The sequence below is a fragment of the Thamnophis elegans genome, chromosome 8 (genome assembly GCF_009769535.1).
Source record: "Thamnophis elegans isolate rThaEle1 chromosome 8, rThaEle1.pri, whole genome shotgun sequence".
NCBI lineage: Eukaryota > Metazoa > Chordata > Lepidosauria > Squamata > Colubridae > Thamnophis > Thamnophis elegans.
In genome coordinates, this window is record NC_045548.1 from 65,037,388 (window position 1) to 65,055,398 (window position 18,011).

Genomic DNA, 18,011 nt, shown 5'->3' on the forward strand with positions numbered 1-18,011 from the left:
CATGTGGTTACATCAGGGGTGAGGAACCTAGGCCCTATTATGACTTGTGGACTTCCAGAATTCCTGAGCCAGCCATGCTCAGCTCATAAAAGGGCCAACGTTCCCCACCCTGTGTTACCAGAAATCAACCTGAGATGAAGGAGATTTTTATCCAAGCAATGAAATCCTTCCATGCCAGAAAAACACCTATTTATTAGATTTCTTTTCTGCTTTATGTACAGCAGCACTGGCCAGGATACGTAGATTGATCGTTTCTCCTCTTTTTGCTGACAACAACCCTGTGAGGTAGGGTGGGGATGAGAAAGTAACTGGCCCACAGACTAGGCCAGTGTTCCTCAACCTTGGCAACATTAAGATGGGTGGACTTCAAATCCCAGAATTCTCCAGCCGACGAGAATTCTGGGATTTGAAGTCCACCCATCTTAACGTTGCCAAGGTTGAGAAATGATACTTGACTAGACCCTGGCTTGTCCCATTAACTACACCACCAACTTGCCTCTTTTGGAGAAATAATGCTTAGTTTCCTACAAAGTACAGGTAGCTCTCAACTTACGACCACAATCGGGCCCAACATTTTGGTTGTTAAGTGAGACATTTGTTAAGTTAGTCTCGCTCCATTTTACGACCTTTCTGGACACAGTTGTTAAGTACCTTACTGCAGTCGATAACTCAGTTGTTAAGTGAATCTGGCTTCCCCATTTGATTTTGCTTGTCAGAAGGTTGCAAAAGGTGATCACATGACCCTGGAACACAGCAACGGTCATAAATATGAACCACCAAGCGTCTGAATTTTGATCGTGTGATCATGGGGATGCTACAAAGGCTGTGACTTAAAAATGGTCAGAAGTCACTTTGGACAGTCACTAAATGTACTGTTGAAAGACGTAGATTGTTGTTAGTTGTTAAGTCATGTCCGACCCATCAGGACCCCATGGACAATGTTCCTCCAGGCCTCCCTGCCCTCTACCATCCTCTGGGGTCCATTTAAGCTCACGCCTACTGCTTCAGTGACTCCATCCAGCCACCTCCTTCTCTGTCGTCCCCCTCATCTTTTGCCCTCAATCCTTCCCTTCTTTTGCCATCAATCATTTTGCCCTCAGTTGTCCCCTGACCCATTATCTTAAATAGTTCTTGTTCTTAGCTGTGAAGTCCTGTCTGATCTAATGTGATCCCATGGACAATGTTCCTCCAGGGCTTCCGGTCCTCTAACATCCTTTGGAGTCCATTTAAGCTCCTGCCGACTGCTTCAGTGACTCCATCCAGCCACCTCCTTCTCTGTTGTCCCCTTCATCTCTTGCCCTCAATCTTTCTGAACATGAGGCTCTTCTCCAATGAGTCCTTCCTTCTCACTAGGCGGCAAAAGTATTTGAGCTTCATCTTCAGGATCTGGCCTCCTAAAGAGCAGTCAGGGTTTATCTTCTCCAGGACTGAATGGTTGGATCACCTTGCAGTCCAAGGGACTCGTAGGAGTTTTCTCCAGCACCATAGTTCAAAGGCCTCAATTCTTTGGGCTCAGCCTTTCTTATGGTCCAACTTTCACAGCCATACGTACTTTGCAACTGGGAAAACCATATTCACACTTTTGTTGGCAGGATGTAGATTACCTGTATTTTATTTCTATTTGTCACATTTGGTTAAGGGTGTTGAACCCGGATTAAGGAGACCCAGATTCGAATCCACCCCAAGCCTTAGAAGCTCACTCAATTCCTTGGGATCAGTCTCACTGACCTAACTGGGCCTCCGGAGTCTAAAACAGGGAGGTGGGAGCACTACCTCTACTACGAGCTTGTGAAAAGAAAGATGAATGATCCTTCTGTAACCAAAGCACCTCTCAGCCCTGGTTCTCATACAAGCCAAAACGGCTCGCTGTTTTGCACCATCCCTCAGTGATGTCTATTTCCCCTGCAGCAACCAGACAACGCAAGCCAAACCGAATGGGAAACGAAGCAACCCGAGCAAGGAAAAGGCTTCGGTGTTTTTTTTTAAATCCTTTCTGCACTGCAAAAGAACTGCCAGCAGTGGTGCAAACCAGCCAAGATCCAGGAAGCCTCTCGGCTTGACCCAGAGATTGGGCCAGGGGTGGAGAGGGGGAGGAATCTGTGTGCAACTTTAAATGAGGATCCTGCTGCAAATGGCTTCTTATCGATTTCCCTTTGGGGCGCTTCCCGGGACTCCAACCCTCCTCCTTTGGGGGGGGGCAGGAGGAGGAGGAGGAAGATAGATAGATAGATAGATAGATGGATGGATGGATGGATGGAAGGAAGGAAGGAAGGAAGGAAGGAAGGAAGGAAGGAAAGAAAGAAAGAAAGAATTCTTTATTGGACAAGTGTGATTGGACACACAAGAAATTTGTCTTTGGTGTATATGCTCTCAATGTACACAAAAAGACAAGATACATTTGTCAAGAATCATAAGGTAAAAAAGCACTTAATGATAGTCATAGGGTACAAATAAGCAATCAGGAAACAATATCAATATAAATCATAAGGATACAAGCCACAAAGTTACACTCCTGCAGTCATAAGTGGGAGGAGATGGGTGATGGGAACGATGAGAAAACTAATAGTAATAGTAGTGCAGCCTTAATGAATGGTTTGACGGTGGTGAGGGAATTATTTGTTTAGCAGAGGGGGGAAAAACCGTCCTTGTGTCTAGTTGTCTTGGTGTGCAGTGCTCTATAGCGTCGTTTTGAGGATAGGAGTTGAAGCAATTTATGTCCAGGATGCGAGGGGTCTTTAAAGGGGTCAGCCCTCTTTTTGACTCGTGCAGGATACAGGTCCTCAATGGAAGGCAGGTTGGCAGTAATTTGCTTTACTGTAAGAAGGAGAAGAACAGGAAAAACTGAAGCAGGGGAGGGGAGGGGGCGCGCTTCAGAAACACCCCCCTTCCAGTCACTTGCCCGCTTCGGCGGCTCGGAAGGTGTTGCTAACCGCGGCGCGATTGTTTCCCACCCGCCCTCCTCCTCCTCCACCTCCTCCTTCCCTCCCTCCCTCCCTCCTCCCCATGCTTCCCAGCGCCCCTCCCCGCCCGGACCTCGAGGCGAATTGGCTCCCCGGTGCCACCGCCACCGCCGCCGCCGCTCCTGAGCGCATGCCTTCTTCGGCCCCAGCGAAGCCCCTCGCCGCCGGGCCGGACGGAGGGGGACGCTGCTGGCCAGGCTGCGCTTTGCTGCAACCACGTGTCCTTCGCAGCCTGCCTGTCACACCACAACAAGGAAGCCTGCGGGGGAATCTTCTTCTCCCTTTGGATCGCCCTGGGGGAAGCCGCCACTTTCCCGGGCCAGGTGAGTCCGCTTGAAAAACAGGGTGGGTGGGTGGCAACCTCGCACCTTGGCCACCCAACCCCCGTCGCTTTGCCCAATGTCAGGTTGTCTTTTTGGGGGAGGGGGGTGGCCAGTGCATGGGGTGGGTGGGTGGGGGTGGCTGCTTGGTTTTGTTGTCCTTTGCAGCTGGGGAGGGGGGGGGGGCGTGCCTTTCCGCGGCCGAGGCGATGCGAGCTCAAGGGATCCAGAGAGCTGCGCGCATCGGGAGTGCAAGGGGGTGGCTGGGTGGGTGTCTCCGCACTGGAGACACTGCCCGGGTCCAGCGGGTGGGGTGAGCGCAGCCGAGGAAGCGGCGTGTCCCAGAGAAGCGCTTCTCGGGGTTCCAGGGGAAGGAAAGCGCTGAGAAAGCTTGCTTAAAATTGCAAGGATCGTCAGCGATCGAGCAAAAAGCCTTGTTTCTGCTCCAGAAGAATTGGTAATTTTAGAAATATTTTTTTAAAAAAAGAGTGGGGGGGAGGCGCAGAATAGGCTCCGCGGAGGAGGCGGCCGGAGAAGCAAGTTGACAAGGGGAGGAGACGCAGCCATGTGCCCGGTTGCCTTCCAAGCCACATCAAGGCCTCGCCTGGAAGTCTTAAGCTTCCCGTTCAAGGACGCCGCTCCGGATTGCCCGGAGGTGGTGCACTGCTTGCATCCTTTTGACACCATCCTAAAGAGGATCTGGGTTATAGACAGTGAAGGTTGAGCTTAAAAGTCAGAAGGCTGAAAGAGGAGCATCTGCAAGCTTTTGGGATGCTGAAAGGGGCATCCAGATGATCTTCAGCGTGCCTTTCATCTTCTCCTTTTGTTTTTGTACAATGTGTATCTCTGTTTGTTTCTGGCCAGGCTGTTTGCAGCAATGGAAGAAAATAGCTTGGGCACCTTGCAACAGAGGGCAGCTGAGCTGGAGTGCATGGCTGAGGTTCTTCTGACAGGGGAACAGCTACGGTAAGGATGGGGCTTTTTACAAGTACTTCGCCTGGAGGGGGCAGCAAAAGAAACTGGGTTATACTACGCCAGATTTCAGTTTTTCTAAGTTGGTTTTCCTAGAATAATCTGCTTTTCCCTTAAAAAGATGAAGGTTACATGGGGAGGGTTGTCTCCTCTTATTTAATTAGTCTCAACCATAACCCTACAAGGTAGATGGGCCCGCAAGGACATAGCTGGCGCACAGGCACCAGGTGAAATTTTCCTTCATCACTCCAAGCTGCCGTGTTGTAACAGGATGCGGTCGATGCATCGTCCAGCTACGTAGCAAAGCCTGATAGTTTCAAGAATTCTTAATATTTTCACATCTCAAGGAGAAAAAGACTGCTGTGAGTGAACAAATGCCCGAGGGTAACGAAAGAGATCCGGTATTCCCATCATCCTCTAGCACAGGGCTCTCCAACCTTGGCAACTTTAAGCCTGGAGGACTTCGATTCCCAGAAATTCCCCAGCCAGCAAATTCTGGGAGTTGAAGTCCTCCAGGCTTAAAGTTGCCGAGGTTGGAGACCCTTGCTCTAGCCGACTGGCCTTTCTGGGTAGAGAAGATGGGAGTTGTATTCCAGTTTATCTGGAGGACTGGCCTTGGAATAAGGTACTTTTCTGAGAGAAGAGAAGTTCATCCATTTTCAGAGCCTGCCTTTATTTTAACTTTTGTGTTCATTTCCCCAACTGGCAGCAAACAAGGATGAATTCAAAAGAACAATTTTAGGGTTATCCCTCAACCCGGTCCATCTGCCAATTACCTCCAACAGACCGATTAGATCCCACAGATTAGGCCTCCTCCGAATTCCATCCACTGGCCAATGCCGACTGGCGACCACCCGGAGGAGGGCCTTCTCTGTGGCTGCTCCGGCCCTCTGGAACGAGCTCCCCATGGAGATTCGGACCCTCACCACCCTCCAGGCTTTCGGCAAAGCCCTTAAAACCTGGCTGTTCCGACAGGCCTGGGGCTGATGAGTTCTTGTCCCCGCTCGAATGGTGTGGCTGTTGATTGTTTTTAAATTGTGGTATTGTTTTGTCCATGTCTTTTTTTTCCTATTTGTATCCCCCCGCCCCCTGACTTGGTTTGTGAGCCGCCCTGAGTCCCTTCTGGGAATAGGGCGGCATAGAAATATAATAAATTCAATTCAATTCAATTCAATCTATACAAAAGCAGGAGGATGTGTTTTTAGCTGTCTTGCTGTTACGGGATGGCTAAAGTCTGAGAATGAAAGAATGGTGTTGTTGTTTTTTTAAAAAAAGAAGAAGGAACAATTAAAAACATTTTATTTGACATCTTCCAATAACCACCATCTGTCAAACAACATTTCCTTTTCCAGATACACAGCTTTGATTCTGCTACATAAGGCAAAGTCTGCACTCTCTATACTTCAGGCATATAGCTTGAATAGTCTATTGGGGTGCCAAACTCAAGGACCAGGGGGCCAGATTCGGCCCACAGGGTGTTTAGATCTGGCCCATTGACACACACACCCTTTGGAAACATCAAAGAGCCGGTCTGGGCTGGCCACGCATGGCCCTCCTATTTTTGCTGGTAGAGGGCTACAGGAGGGTGGCGCAGCCAAAAACCTAGTCTTGATGAGTGACATCGAGCTGGCCATGCCCACCCTGGCCCCGCCCATCCCCACCCACCCTGAGGTCTGATGAACCCTGAGGAAATTGAGTTTGACACCCCTGGTCCAGGGGTGAAATCCAGCAGGTTCTGACAGGTTCTGGAGAACCGGTAGCGGAAATTTTGAGTAGTTCAGGGAACCGGCAAATGCCACCTCTGGCTGGCCCCAGAGTGGGGTAGGAATTAAGATTTTTCAGTATCCTTTCCCTGGAGTGGGGTGGGAATGGAGATTTTTCAGTATCCTTCCCTTGCCACACCCACCAAGCCACACCCATGAAGCCACACCATGCCCACGAAGCCACGCCCACAGAACTGATAGTAAAAAAATTTGAATTTCACCACTGCCCTGGTCTATTCTATTTGACGTGCATTGACTTTCACATGAGGTTTTCAAGGATGGGCAGCAGGGATTGGAGAAAAAATTAAAATGAGTAGGCACAAGGCCACATTTCCCTCTTGGTATCTGTAACTTTGCAATTTTCCATCCCCGTTTCCCTCTCGTCTTAATGACGACTGGCGATCCTGAGAATTGCAATATTTAGCGCTCCCTGAGAGCACCAGCTTGCTGAATGTTGATTGGTGCAAGTTATAGAACCAGCCACCACTTAAAAAAAAAAAGAGATTACAGGTAGTCTTTGACTCTTTCTTCGTTTACAGTTTTAAGTTACAACGGCACTGGAAAAAAGTGACATGACTGGTCCTCACACTTTTGACCACGGTTGTCTGATCCAAATTAGGAATCTTGACCACTGGCATACATTTATGATGATTGGACAATATGCTAGGACATACACACACACACACCTATTGATGATAGATAGATAGATAGATAGATAGATAGATAGATAGATAGATAGATAGATAGATAGATAGATAGATAGATAGATAGATAGATAGATAGATAGATAGATGATAGATAGATAGATAGATAGATAGATAGATAGATAGATAGATAGATGATAGACAGACAGATAGATATAGATATATAGATTATTATCTTATCTTTTTTATTTTATTTTAGTTTTTTATTTTTATTTATTTAATTTTTTAAATCTTATTTTATTTATCTTTATTTTATTTTATTATTCATTGGTTTATTTATTTAAAGCTTTCCAGGATGAGGTGAGATTAAAATCCGGGAGGGGGTTCCACCAGCCATCGGTGTAAAAGGATTTTTGTTGCAAAGTGAAATTGCAACCCATGTAGAATTTACAAAGCCTTCATTAGTGCCAGCAGCCAAGTTAAGAAACCAAGTAAGAGGAAGTGAAATGCAAACATTTTATGATAAGTAAAACTACATGTGAACTACTGTTGTCATATCAAATAGAGAAGATTTTTAAATCTTTCTTTCCTTGCTGCTTGCATGCTATCCTGAAGGCTAAAACATTCAAGCATTGTGATTCCCTGATATTTATTTGTCTGCTTGTTTGCATGCCTGTACTTTTCTGCTCCCATACTCCAGATCAGGGGTCACCAACCTTTCGGATCTCAGAGACCACTAAATTCATAATTTTAAATCTCGTGGACCACTAATATTGAATGAGTGACGGGATGGGGTCCTTCAGGCACTTAGCTTGGCCGCCTGTTAGCGGAGAGAAGCGCCTGGAGTCAACCCTAGATTTGCTGTCCATTGCAGCTAGGAATCTCAAATATGGCCAAGAATGAATGTTTGTCTTGTAGCCAGCCTGGGCACTAGATCAGCCCCCTGAAAACTCTGTCTTTCGAGGAGTCCGGCTGAAGTTTCGCACACTGCTCACTGAAGTGCCTGGACTCCCAGGGAGGGAGGTTGGGAGGGAGGTAAGGGCTGGAGCTACTCAACGGCTTCCAACAGGCAGTCAAACTAAGTGCCTGAAGGACCCCATCCCAACAGCGAATGGAAGTAATTGCTTCAGTGGGCCATATCCGGCCCAGGGTCCGTAGTTTGAGGATCCCTGATTTAGTGCAATATAAAAAATGCAAATATTTTTCTGCGGACCACCAACATTTTCTCGCGAATCCCCTGCTCCAGATGGTTTACAAATAATACTTTTAAAAAACAGAAACAATTGTCAAATCATTCCAAAAGATAAAAGGTTAATTCTTAGACCTTGTCTTTTTGAGGACAGGTTTGTAAGCATCTTTCCCTGCAAACAGTCTTTGACTTATGATTATAATGGATACTACAGTTTCTATTGGCATAACACAGGTTATGTAGGCAGTAAACCCAGGGTCAATCAAAATGGACTCAAATGTCTATACACCAATGAACAGAGTATGAGGAATAAACAGGGTGAATTAGAAATTCAAGTAAAAAAGAGGGCAGATACGATATTGTTGCCATTACAAAAACTTGGTGGGATGAAACCGACAAATGGAACATACAGCTAGAAGGATTTAAATTATTTAAAAGAAATAGACCAAATAAAAGAGGAGGTGGAGTTGCACTATATATAAGAAATAATTACCTCTCTACAGAAATAGAGCACAACAATGATGAGAACTATCTTGAATGCATTTGGGTCAATATTAAAGGTTGGGAGGGGGACGACATTGCCATAGGTCTATACTACAGGCCACCCAACCAAGCAGATGAAGTAGATGAACTTTTTGCTAGTCAGCTAACTAAGGTGTGTAGGAAGCACACCACAATAGTAGTGGGGGATTTTAACTACCCTGTCATCAACTGGGAAACAAACTCTGCACCAAGTGGAAGATCCAACTGGTTCCTAACAAACCTAGCAGACAACTTTGTTTCCCAAAAAGTAGAGAAGGGAACAAGGGGATCAGCCATATTGGACAATTCTCACTAACAGAGAGGAAATGATAGAAGGTGTTGAAACCACAGGAACCCTGGGGGCAAGTGACCATGCAATATTGGAATTCAACATTATGCAAACACAAGTAGTAGAACAAAGTGAAACTAGAGTCTTGGACTTTAAGAGAGCTAATTTCAATAAACTTAGAGACAGCTTGGGAAAAATTCCATGGGTGAGAATCCTCAAGGGGAAAACAACTCAAGAAACTTGGGAAATTTTGAAAAATGAGATTACAAAAGCCCAGTCTAGCACAATCTAGTCTAGTAACAGCTCCCAAAAGAAACCAGCACGGCTGCATAAAGAACTCTCTGACAAATTGAAAGACAAAAAAGATAAGTATCAAAAGTGGAAGGGAGGGGGGACATAATTAAGGCAGAATATCAGCAAATAGCCCGAGCCTGTAAAGATGAAGTAAGGAAAGCTAAGGCTCACAATGAAGAAAGGCTTGCCACAAAAGTAAAAAATAACGCCAAAAAAAGCTTCTTCCAACATGTTAAAAACAAGAAAAAAGGTTAAGGAAACAATTGGTCCATTGCTGGGAGAAAGTGGCAAGAAGGTGACAAGCAACAGGGAGAAAGCAGAACTATTTAACTCATGTTTTGCATCTGTCTTTACACAAAGGCATAAAACAGTCCAACTTATCAGAAACAGCACCACCAAAATCAGATTAGGAGCACAAGTTGAAATAGGGAAGAAAATGGTAAGTGAGCACCTGTCTACCCTAGATGAGTTTGAATCACCAGGACCGGATGGATTACACCCCAGGGCTCTGAAGGAACTGGCAGTTGAGATCTCAGAACCACTGAACTGTATCTTTCAGAGATCCTGGAGCACGGGGGAACTACCAGAGGACTGGAAAAGAGCTGATGTGGTTCCCATCTTCAAAAAAGGGGGAAAAAAAGATCCTGGAAACTACAGACCTATCAGCCTGACCTCAATTCCAGGAAAAATTCTGGAAAAGATAATCAAGCAACAAATTAACAAACACCTAGAAGCAAACAAAGTAATAGCCAAAAGCCAACATGGGTTTGTCAAAAACAGATCATGCCAGATTAATCTTATTGCATTCTTTGATAATGTGATAAAATTAGTGGACCAGAGGAATGCCGTTGATATAGTTTACTTGGATTTCAGTAAGGCATTTGATAAGGTAGACCATAACCTACTACTAGATAAAGTAGAAGGGTTAGACAGCATCACCACCAGATGGATTTGTAACTGGCTGACCAACCGGACTCAATGTGTAGCCCTCAATGGAACTGCATCTTCATGGAGGGAAGTATGCAGTGGAGTACTCCCAAGCTCTGTTTTAGGCCCAGTACTCTTCAACATCTTCATCAATGATTTGGATGAGGAAATAAATGGGGAACTCATCACATTTGCAGATGACACCAAGCTGGCAGGAATAGCCAACACTCCAGAAGATAGGCTTAAGATACAGAAGGATCTTGAAACTTGAACATTGGGCACTATCTAATAAAATGAAATTAAATAGTGAAAAGAGTAAGGTTCTATATTTAGGCAACAAAAACGAAATGCACAGGTACAGTATAGGTGGTACCTTGCTCAATAGTAGTAACTGTGATAGGGAACTTGGAATCCTAGTGGACAACCATTTAAATATGAGCCAGCAGTGTGCAGCAGCTGCCAAAAAGCCAACACAGTTCTAGGCTGCATACGGCATTCAGTTTTGGTCACCACAATGTAGAAAAGATGTGGAGACTCTAGAAAGAGTGCAGAGAAGAGCAACAAAGATGATTAGGGGACTGGAGACTAAAACATATGAAGAATGGTTGCAGGAACTGGGTATGTCTAGTTGAATAGAAAGAAGGACTAGGGGGGACATGATAGCAGTGTTCCAATATCTCAGTGGTTGCCACAAAGAAGAGGGAGTCAAACTATTCTCCAAGACACCTGAGGGTAGAACAAGAAGCAATGGGTGGAAACTAATCAAGGAGAGAAGCAACTTAGAACTGAAGAGAAATTTCCTGACAGTTAGAACAATTAATCAGTGGAACAGCTTGCCTCCAGAAGTTGTGAATGCTCCAACACTGGAAGTCTTTAAGAAGATGTTGGATAGCCATCTGTCTGAAACGGTTTCCTGCCTAGGCAGGGGGTTTGGACTAGAAGACCTCCAAGGTCCCTTCCAACTCTGCTATTGTATTGCATTCTATTGTATTGTATGCTATAACAGTAGTAAGTCAATGCACCCACATGACCAATCTAATTTTATGTCATTAAGCAAACCGATCTTGTAAATGCCCTAAATCTGTCATAAATCACAGTCATGGGATCATAGAACACCACAAACAGCTATTAATGCAGGCTTGTTGCCAAGTGCCCAAAATGTGATCACATGACCTCGGGGGCGGCCCTTGGAATTTTGAATTCGGGTCCTAATAACTTTTGTAGGGGGTCTATTGTAACTTTGAACAGTCACCAAGTAATTGGTTGAAAGTTGAGAACTACATGGATTCACCTGCAGCCAGACAATTCTACCTGGAGGAGGGTGTCCTTGAAATATCTTTATTTATTAATGGCTTCCTTTTGCCTGAGTAAATTTTAAGGAAAGGTGTGAGTAGTAGTGTTGGAAGAAATGTCCATCTGGGTTCAGTTCCAAGTGGGGAGAAAGACACTGGAAACATGGAGACTGTTTGGAAAGATGGTTTTTAATGGTGGACATGACCACGTGGTTTGAGGTCCTTGGGGGGAAAGGTGATCACATGCCTTGAAGATCTTGAAGAAAAAGGGCAGGGATGCTGAGAGTCCTTGGATTTTATGCCCTCTCTGGGCTTTTGAATTTGAGCTTGTATTCTGATTGGTTGTCAGACTCCCATGGGGCCATGCAGGGGCAGCTCTGTAGGTTGTCTTTTGAGTCCCAAGCTTGGTTGACTCTCACTGTGTAATGATGTAATAAAAGGGTTTTGGGATTCCTATTATGGCTCTGCCTGAAGGAGATAGATCTTCGTTATGTAGAATAGACTGGCTCAGGCCTTAATGGTCCATTTACAAAGGTGGGGGAAATATTCTGCCCTGTTAACATTTCTTAAAAGGGGTGGGTTTTACACTTCCTACAGTAGGGGTGGGTTTTACACTTCCTACAGTAGCTACTCCACTGTAACTTCAGCCAGCATCCCTACCACCATGGGAATTCTTGGGAAGTGTAATCCAGCGCACCCGGGAAGCCCTTTAATGAGAGAAGTTACTCTGTTACACTCTGTTAATTTGACAAAGTTCAGATGTGTGGGCTTCAACTCACGCTGACTGTGGGATTCTGGGAGCTGAAGTCCACACATCTTAAAATTGCCAAGTTTGAAAAACGCTGGTCAACATCCTCAGTGTAGCAGCAAGAAATAATCAGTTATGCCTTCTGCGTGCAGACGAACAAGAGGGGAGTGAAATTTCTACCCACGTACGTCTTATTTGCAATGGACATCAGCACTGTTCTGAGCCAGGCCTGGTTTTTGCTTTGTAAGGGTTATGGGTGATATTTGCAGAGATCTCTGGATCGTTGCTTCACTGCTAGAGAATTCTGCCTTTCGAAAGCAGTGTGGATTAATGGCCCTTTGATCTTATCTGCCTGAGTCCGTATGGAGCTCCCCTAATTTCATTTCGGTCAACAAAGAGGCATGTGGTTTTTCCAGATCTTCCTCAAGCTATTCTGCACATTATCAGATGGCTAAAGAAGCACACATTCCATTTCTCCCGGCCTCCTTCAGAGATTAGAGAGGCCCATTGATTTGGTCGCTGAATGGAGGCTCCAACTGAGTGTTGGCATGGCGGATTGCCACGATGGCTGGTGCATGTTTGGTTGCAGAAGTGAGGGTTGAGCAGGTAACACCAAGTGAGCTGCAAAGAGGCAGGAACAGAATTTGCTGTGATGTGCCAAAGCCAGAGACAGTACTTTGAACTGGCAAATGATGTTTAGATCACAAGAACAAAGCAGATGATTTTATGAGTAGCTTTACCCGTACAACAGTGCCAATGCACTGGTGTGTGACACCACATTTTCCCACTCCAGCAGCAGATGATTGCACAGATAAGGCGCCAGAGGCAAATAATGGCACCATCATGAGCGCATGAGAAGGAGGAGACTCAGTAGCTTAAAATAACAACATACTTTAGAAGCCACATTTTTCCTGCGGAACTTTCTTCTCTTTTTCTCCTGTTCCTTGAGAGCAGCAATGCATGACAGAGGGCAAGACAGGTAGGAGCAGGAGGGAGATGCAGGTTTAGATTTAGATTTAGATTTTATTGGAAATTTATATGCCGCCCTTTTCCCTGAGGGGACTCAGGGCGGCTTACAACAGTGAAGGGAAGGGAGTGCAAGACAAGACTTAAAAAGAAAGGAATCGTGATTAAAAGAAAATTGATCATAAAAACACAACATTCACTCAACATTCGGGTGGGGTGAGAGTAATCCTATCCCCAGGCCTGACGGGATAGCCAGTTCTTAAGGGCTGTGCGGAAGGCCTGGACTGTGGTGAGGGTACGGATCTCCACGGGGAGGTTGTTCCATAATGTCGGAGCAGCAACCGAGAAGGCTCTCCTCCGCGTAGTCGCCAGTCGGCACTGACTGGCGGATGGAATTCGGAGGAGGCCTACTCTGTGCGATCTGATGGGACGCAGGGAGGTGATTGGCAGGAGGCGGTCTCTCAAATAGTCAGATCCACTACCATGGAGCGCTTTATAGGTGGTAAGTAAGACCTTGAAGTGCACCCGACGATCAACAGGTAGCCAGCGCAGCTCACGGAGGATTGGTGTTATATGGGCGAACCGTGGTGCGCCCATGATCACTCGCGCGGCCGCGTTCTGGACTAGCTGAAGTCGCCGGATGCTCTTCAAGGGCAGCCCCATGTAGAGCACATTGCAGTATTCCAGCCTAGAGATCACAAGGGCTCGAGTGACTGTTGTGAGAGCCTCCCGGTTCAGGTAGGGCCGCAACTGGCGCACCAGGCGAACCTGGGCAAATGCCAAGGTGTAGCCAAGACACAAAGGGGAGAAGCTTACTCAGCACACACACACACACACACACTGGCAAAGGGTCATTTTGAAAATGGACAGAGAATAAACCGGTGCAGAGGGGAGGGAGGTCTGAACTGCAGGGCCATTGCTGTGAGGCACCAAGAATGCAGCCAATTAAATAATGGAAGCTGTGTGTATGGATGCACCAAGCTTGTTTAAGGTTGGAATTAAATGTTCCAATCACTTTTCTTCACATAAAGGAAGATAGAGGTAATTGGATGAATTGAGTCCCAGAAAAGTGGAAAGCGTGGGAAAGAAACTCAAAATGATTTTTATCTTGATTGTGACAGAAAGAAACTCCAAAAGGACTTCAAGGTTCTAATACAAGAGGATATTTTTTTAGCTCAGGGTTGAATTGTGGGGTCCTTGGTGCTCTCTGAACTTGGTGGTTTTCTTGCAGACATTTCATTACCCAACTAGGTAATATCATCAGTGCTAGAAGGGAGTGGGGTTTGCTCTCAGAGTCTGAAAACGTATTAATTGCAGAACACATGGACAGACTTCGCCATAGTTTCAACTGGGAAACGTTGAGTATCAAGCTAAGTTCAAAAACACTAGAGAATTCCTGAAAACCTGGAACTCTGATAAACCATCCATCAACAGGCACATAGAGATAATAATGTCTACATGCCATTCAAAAGAGACAATAAAAGATCTAGAAGATCACTACACCTCTGATCAGCAATCAATACCCAGATAAATAGAGATAAATAACCAAGTAGCAAACAAACAAGGAACTATTAACTGAGTAAGGAACAGCCTAATCAAGGAATGGTCAAGGACACTATCACAGCAATGACAGAGTAAGCTACTTGTACATAGACAGAGAGAAACCCCATTCCTTTCTAGCACTGATGATGCTACCTAGTTGGGTAATCAAATGTCTGCATGAAAACAACTAAGCTAAGAAACCACCAAGGACCCCGCATTTCAATATTCTGCTATTATACACTTCAATAATAAAGGATCATTCCTGTAACCCTTAGGATGTCCATTTTCCAACCCAGGCTATCCTGAAGCGCTGACACTCAGTGAACATTAAGAAAAGCTTTGCCAGTTTTCTCAGTTATGGTTTTCTCAGCTCAGTTACATAATAATTGAATACATGGCTGAGAGCCCTAACACTCTTCCCCTGTGAAAAGCCAAACTCAGCAACAAGGTGGTACACAACCTTTCAAGCTCACAACGGCTACTTCCAAGCGTTCCAAGCTTGAAACAAAAACTCCTGGTGTTTCTAACAGTTTTGTTCAAGTTGCAACGTAACATTTATTTCTTTTCTTAACAGCAGCATTTTGACTGTCATGGTCGTCATAGCAAACGATCTCAGCCTTCTAACCTTGAATTAGGCTGTTTTGACTGTGTTGCGCTCAGAACATGATGTTATTTCAGAACCAAGAGTGGTTTTCAACTCAGAATAGAGCACCGAACCATTTCATGTTTTCCCCTAATGGACACGGCCAGTTCAGGTTGTTCTGATAGAAGGCTTCAAGTGTTGGCTGTGTGATCAGAGCTGAAACCAAAACAAGTTTCTCCTTCCATGATTAGCCCTGAGGTTTTGATCTGTATGGAAGATAGCAAATGACCAGAATGTTTAGAAACGAGAAAGAAAAAGCTGGGAGGAAAAAGCAAAAGGAACCAAAAAACGGAAAACTTTTCTAAGAGAAAACAAGTAGATGTTGTCCTTGGCTCACAACAGTTCATTTAATGACTGTTCAAAATTACAGTAGCACTGAATGAAGGGATTTATGACCATTTTTCACACTAATGACCAGTGGTGGGTTGCTGCCTGTCTTGATCAGTATGGCTGTACCGAGAGTGGCCTGCAGCAGATGAGAGTGGACGGGTACACCCACCCACCCACCCACCCACCTGCGCTCCAGAGCTGTATTTATGCCAAAAGGCACACTGTGCACGCCTTGACAAGCAGCCGGGTGTCACAGGGGTGGTGGATTGCGCATGCATGCACAGCACACGTCAGGCGCGTGCACAGACACCAGCGTACTGGTAGCAAGGGTCAGAGCAACCCACCACTGCTTATGGCCATTGCAGCATCCCCATGGGCACACGATCAAAATTCAGACGCTTGGCAACTGACTTATATGTTTATGACGGTTGCAGTCTTCTGCGGTGCTGAGATCACCTTTTGAGGTCTTCTGACAAAGTCAATGGAGAGCCAGATTCACTTAACCACTGTGTTACTAACTTACCGTATTTTTCGGAGTATAAGACACACCAAAGTTTTGAAGAGGCAAGTAAAAAAAAGTTTTTGCACTCTGCAAACCTCCCAAAAAGGGTCCGTTTTTTTGTAAAAACGGCCGTCCCCCCCCCCCCCAAAAGGCATGAATAGCCTTTGGGGGTCTTGCAGAGTGCTCCGGGGGGGGAACAACCCCAAAATGGCCCATTTTTGGCAAAAACAGGCCCATTTTTTTTTTACAAAGGGCATGAATAGCCTTTAGGAAGCTTATAGAATGCTCCTGGGGGCTGGGAGGGGGATAAAATTGAGCAAAAAATGGGCCAGTTTTTTGCTCATTTCTGCCCTCCCCAGCACCCAGGAGCTCTCTATGCATAGCCATTTTGGTGAAGGGGCGGGGCTTCGGGAGGCCAAAAATGCTGTATTCAGACGTATAAGACACACTCAGATTTTCAGCCTGTTTTTTGAGGGGAAAAAGGTGCATCTTCATTGCAAAAATGTTTTTTCCCCTTTTCTAATGTTGGGCGCATAGGCAGATCTTTTTAGGTAGAAATGGAGCATGTGCACAAAATTTTTTGCACGCCGAACTGGCAGTAATGCCGTCAGGAACCCATCCCTGATGTAGTGGGATGGAGATGATAAGAGTCCCAGTTCAGAATGCATACACCCATCTGCTTGCAAGATTTCAACTGATTTTAAAGAAGAAAAGGAAAGTATTCTGGGATTCAGAAACTGTCATCTCTTCAATGTAGAGCAGATTAAGAAACCAAAGTCATGGATGCTGACGCTATTTTTATTATAAAGTTACAGTTACAGAATCTTGTGAGACTGAATGGGTGGCCCCCTCACCCCCACCCCCTTTATCTTCATGAGAACTGTTGAAAGAAATGTCCTTCTGGGTTCAGCTCCAAGTGGGGAAGAAGACACTGGAGACATGGAGGCTGCTTGGAAAGATGGTTTATTGTTGGTCAGGGCCACATGGCTTGAGTCCTGAACAGAAAAGGTCATCACATGCTTTGATGTAGGTGGAGAAGAAGAGAAGGGCTGAGGAAGAGGCTTGCTAGGCTTTTTATACCCTGTTTAGTCCCACCTCTCTGTTTCCTGTTCCTGTGTAAGAAATGTATTCTGATTGGTTGTCAGACTCCCATGGTGCCATGCAGGGGGCTACTCTCTAGGCTGTTTTGAATCCAGGTATGAGTTCTCAGATGCCATGTGGAGACCTGAGTAAAAAGCCAATCATGCCTTTCTGTAGCTGCTGCTGAAGTCTTTATTATGTAAAGTGGGCTAGCCTGGCTATTCTTAATGGGCCTATTGACAAAGTGGGGGTGGGCAAGAAGCTAAAGGCAACTATTCTGTCTTTTAAAACATGCTTCTTTTCACATCCAGAGAAATATTCTGCCTTTTCAATATTTCCTAGGATATTTCATTTTTCTGGGAGTGGGCTGGATGATAACTTCCCACAGAACTAAAGAGGGTGTTTCCTGAGACATTATTTTTCTCGGGTTATAATTCTTGCCCAGGTAAACCAATTTCTTTGATCGGGGGCTCGGCTGTGGCTCCTAAATTCCTCAAAATTATTCCTTTCTCTGCTCATTATAGAAACGGCTTGAGGACCGTGTGTAATTGAATTATATAATGTAAGAACCGAACTGAGGATAGAAATTTTAAAGCTGTTCTTAAAAGGCAAGATTCATTATTCCTTTTTTGGGGGAGGGGGAGCTTCTCTCTCAGCCTTTCCTGCGTGAGTTTTTTCTTCTTTCAAGTTGGCTTATTTCAATAGCACGGCTCAGTATAGATAAAGCTTTAGGCAAAAGCACCGGCTGCTGTTCTTGGCAAAACCTGTCATCTTGAAGTTTTGCTCCCCCTTCAGTGAATTCCTGTATACGTTATTTGACAGTAGCAAGCTTATAAAGACAAGGGAGAAATTGCACAATAAGGGGAAGATGGAGACGCTCTGATTTATTTATTTATTTGGTCAATATGCATGCTTGGTAAAGGGGAGTTGTTTATAGCAATAGCAATCGCAATAGCACTTAGACCTATATACTGCTACAAAGTGCTTTCATAGCCCTCTTTAAGCAGCTTACAGATTTGGCATCTTCG

General features: G+C 45.3%; 1 protein-coding gene across 1 annotated transcript in view; it reads left to right on the forward strand.

The window, feature by feature from the left end:
* The first annotated feature begins 3,056 nt into the window (after positions 1–3,056).
* Positions 3,057–18,011, forward strand: part of DEPTOR (DEP domain containing MTOR interacting protein) — a 95,478-nt gene continuing 80,523 nt past the window's right edge. Inside the window, 2 exon segments of the mRNA XM_032222633.1 lie at positions 3,057–3,283; positions 4,145–4,246. Of these exon segments, the coding sequence (XP_032078524.1) occupies positions 4,158–4,246 (89 nt within the window). The 5' untranslated portion in view covers positions 3,057–3,283; positions 4,145–4,157.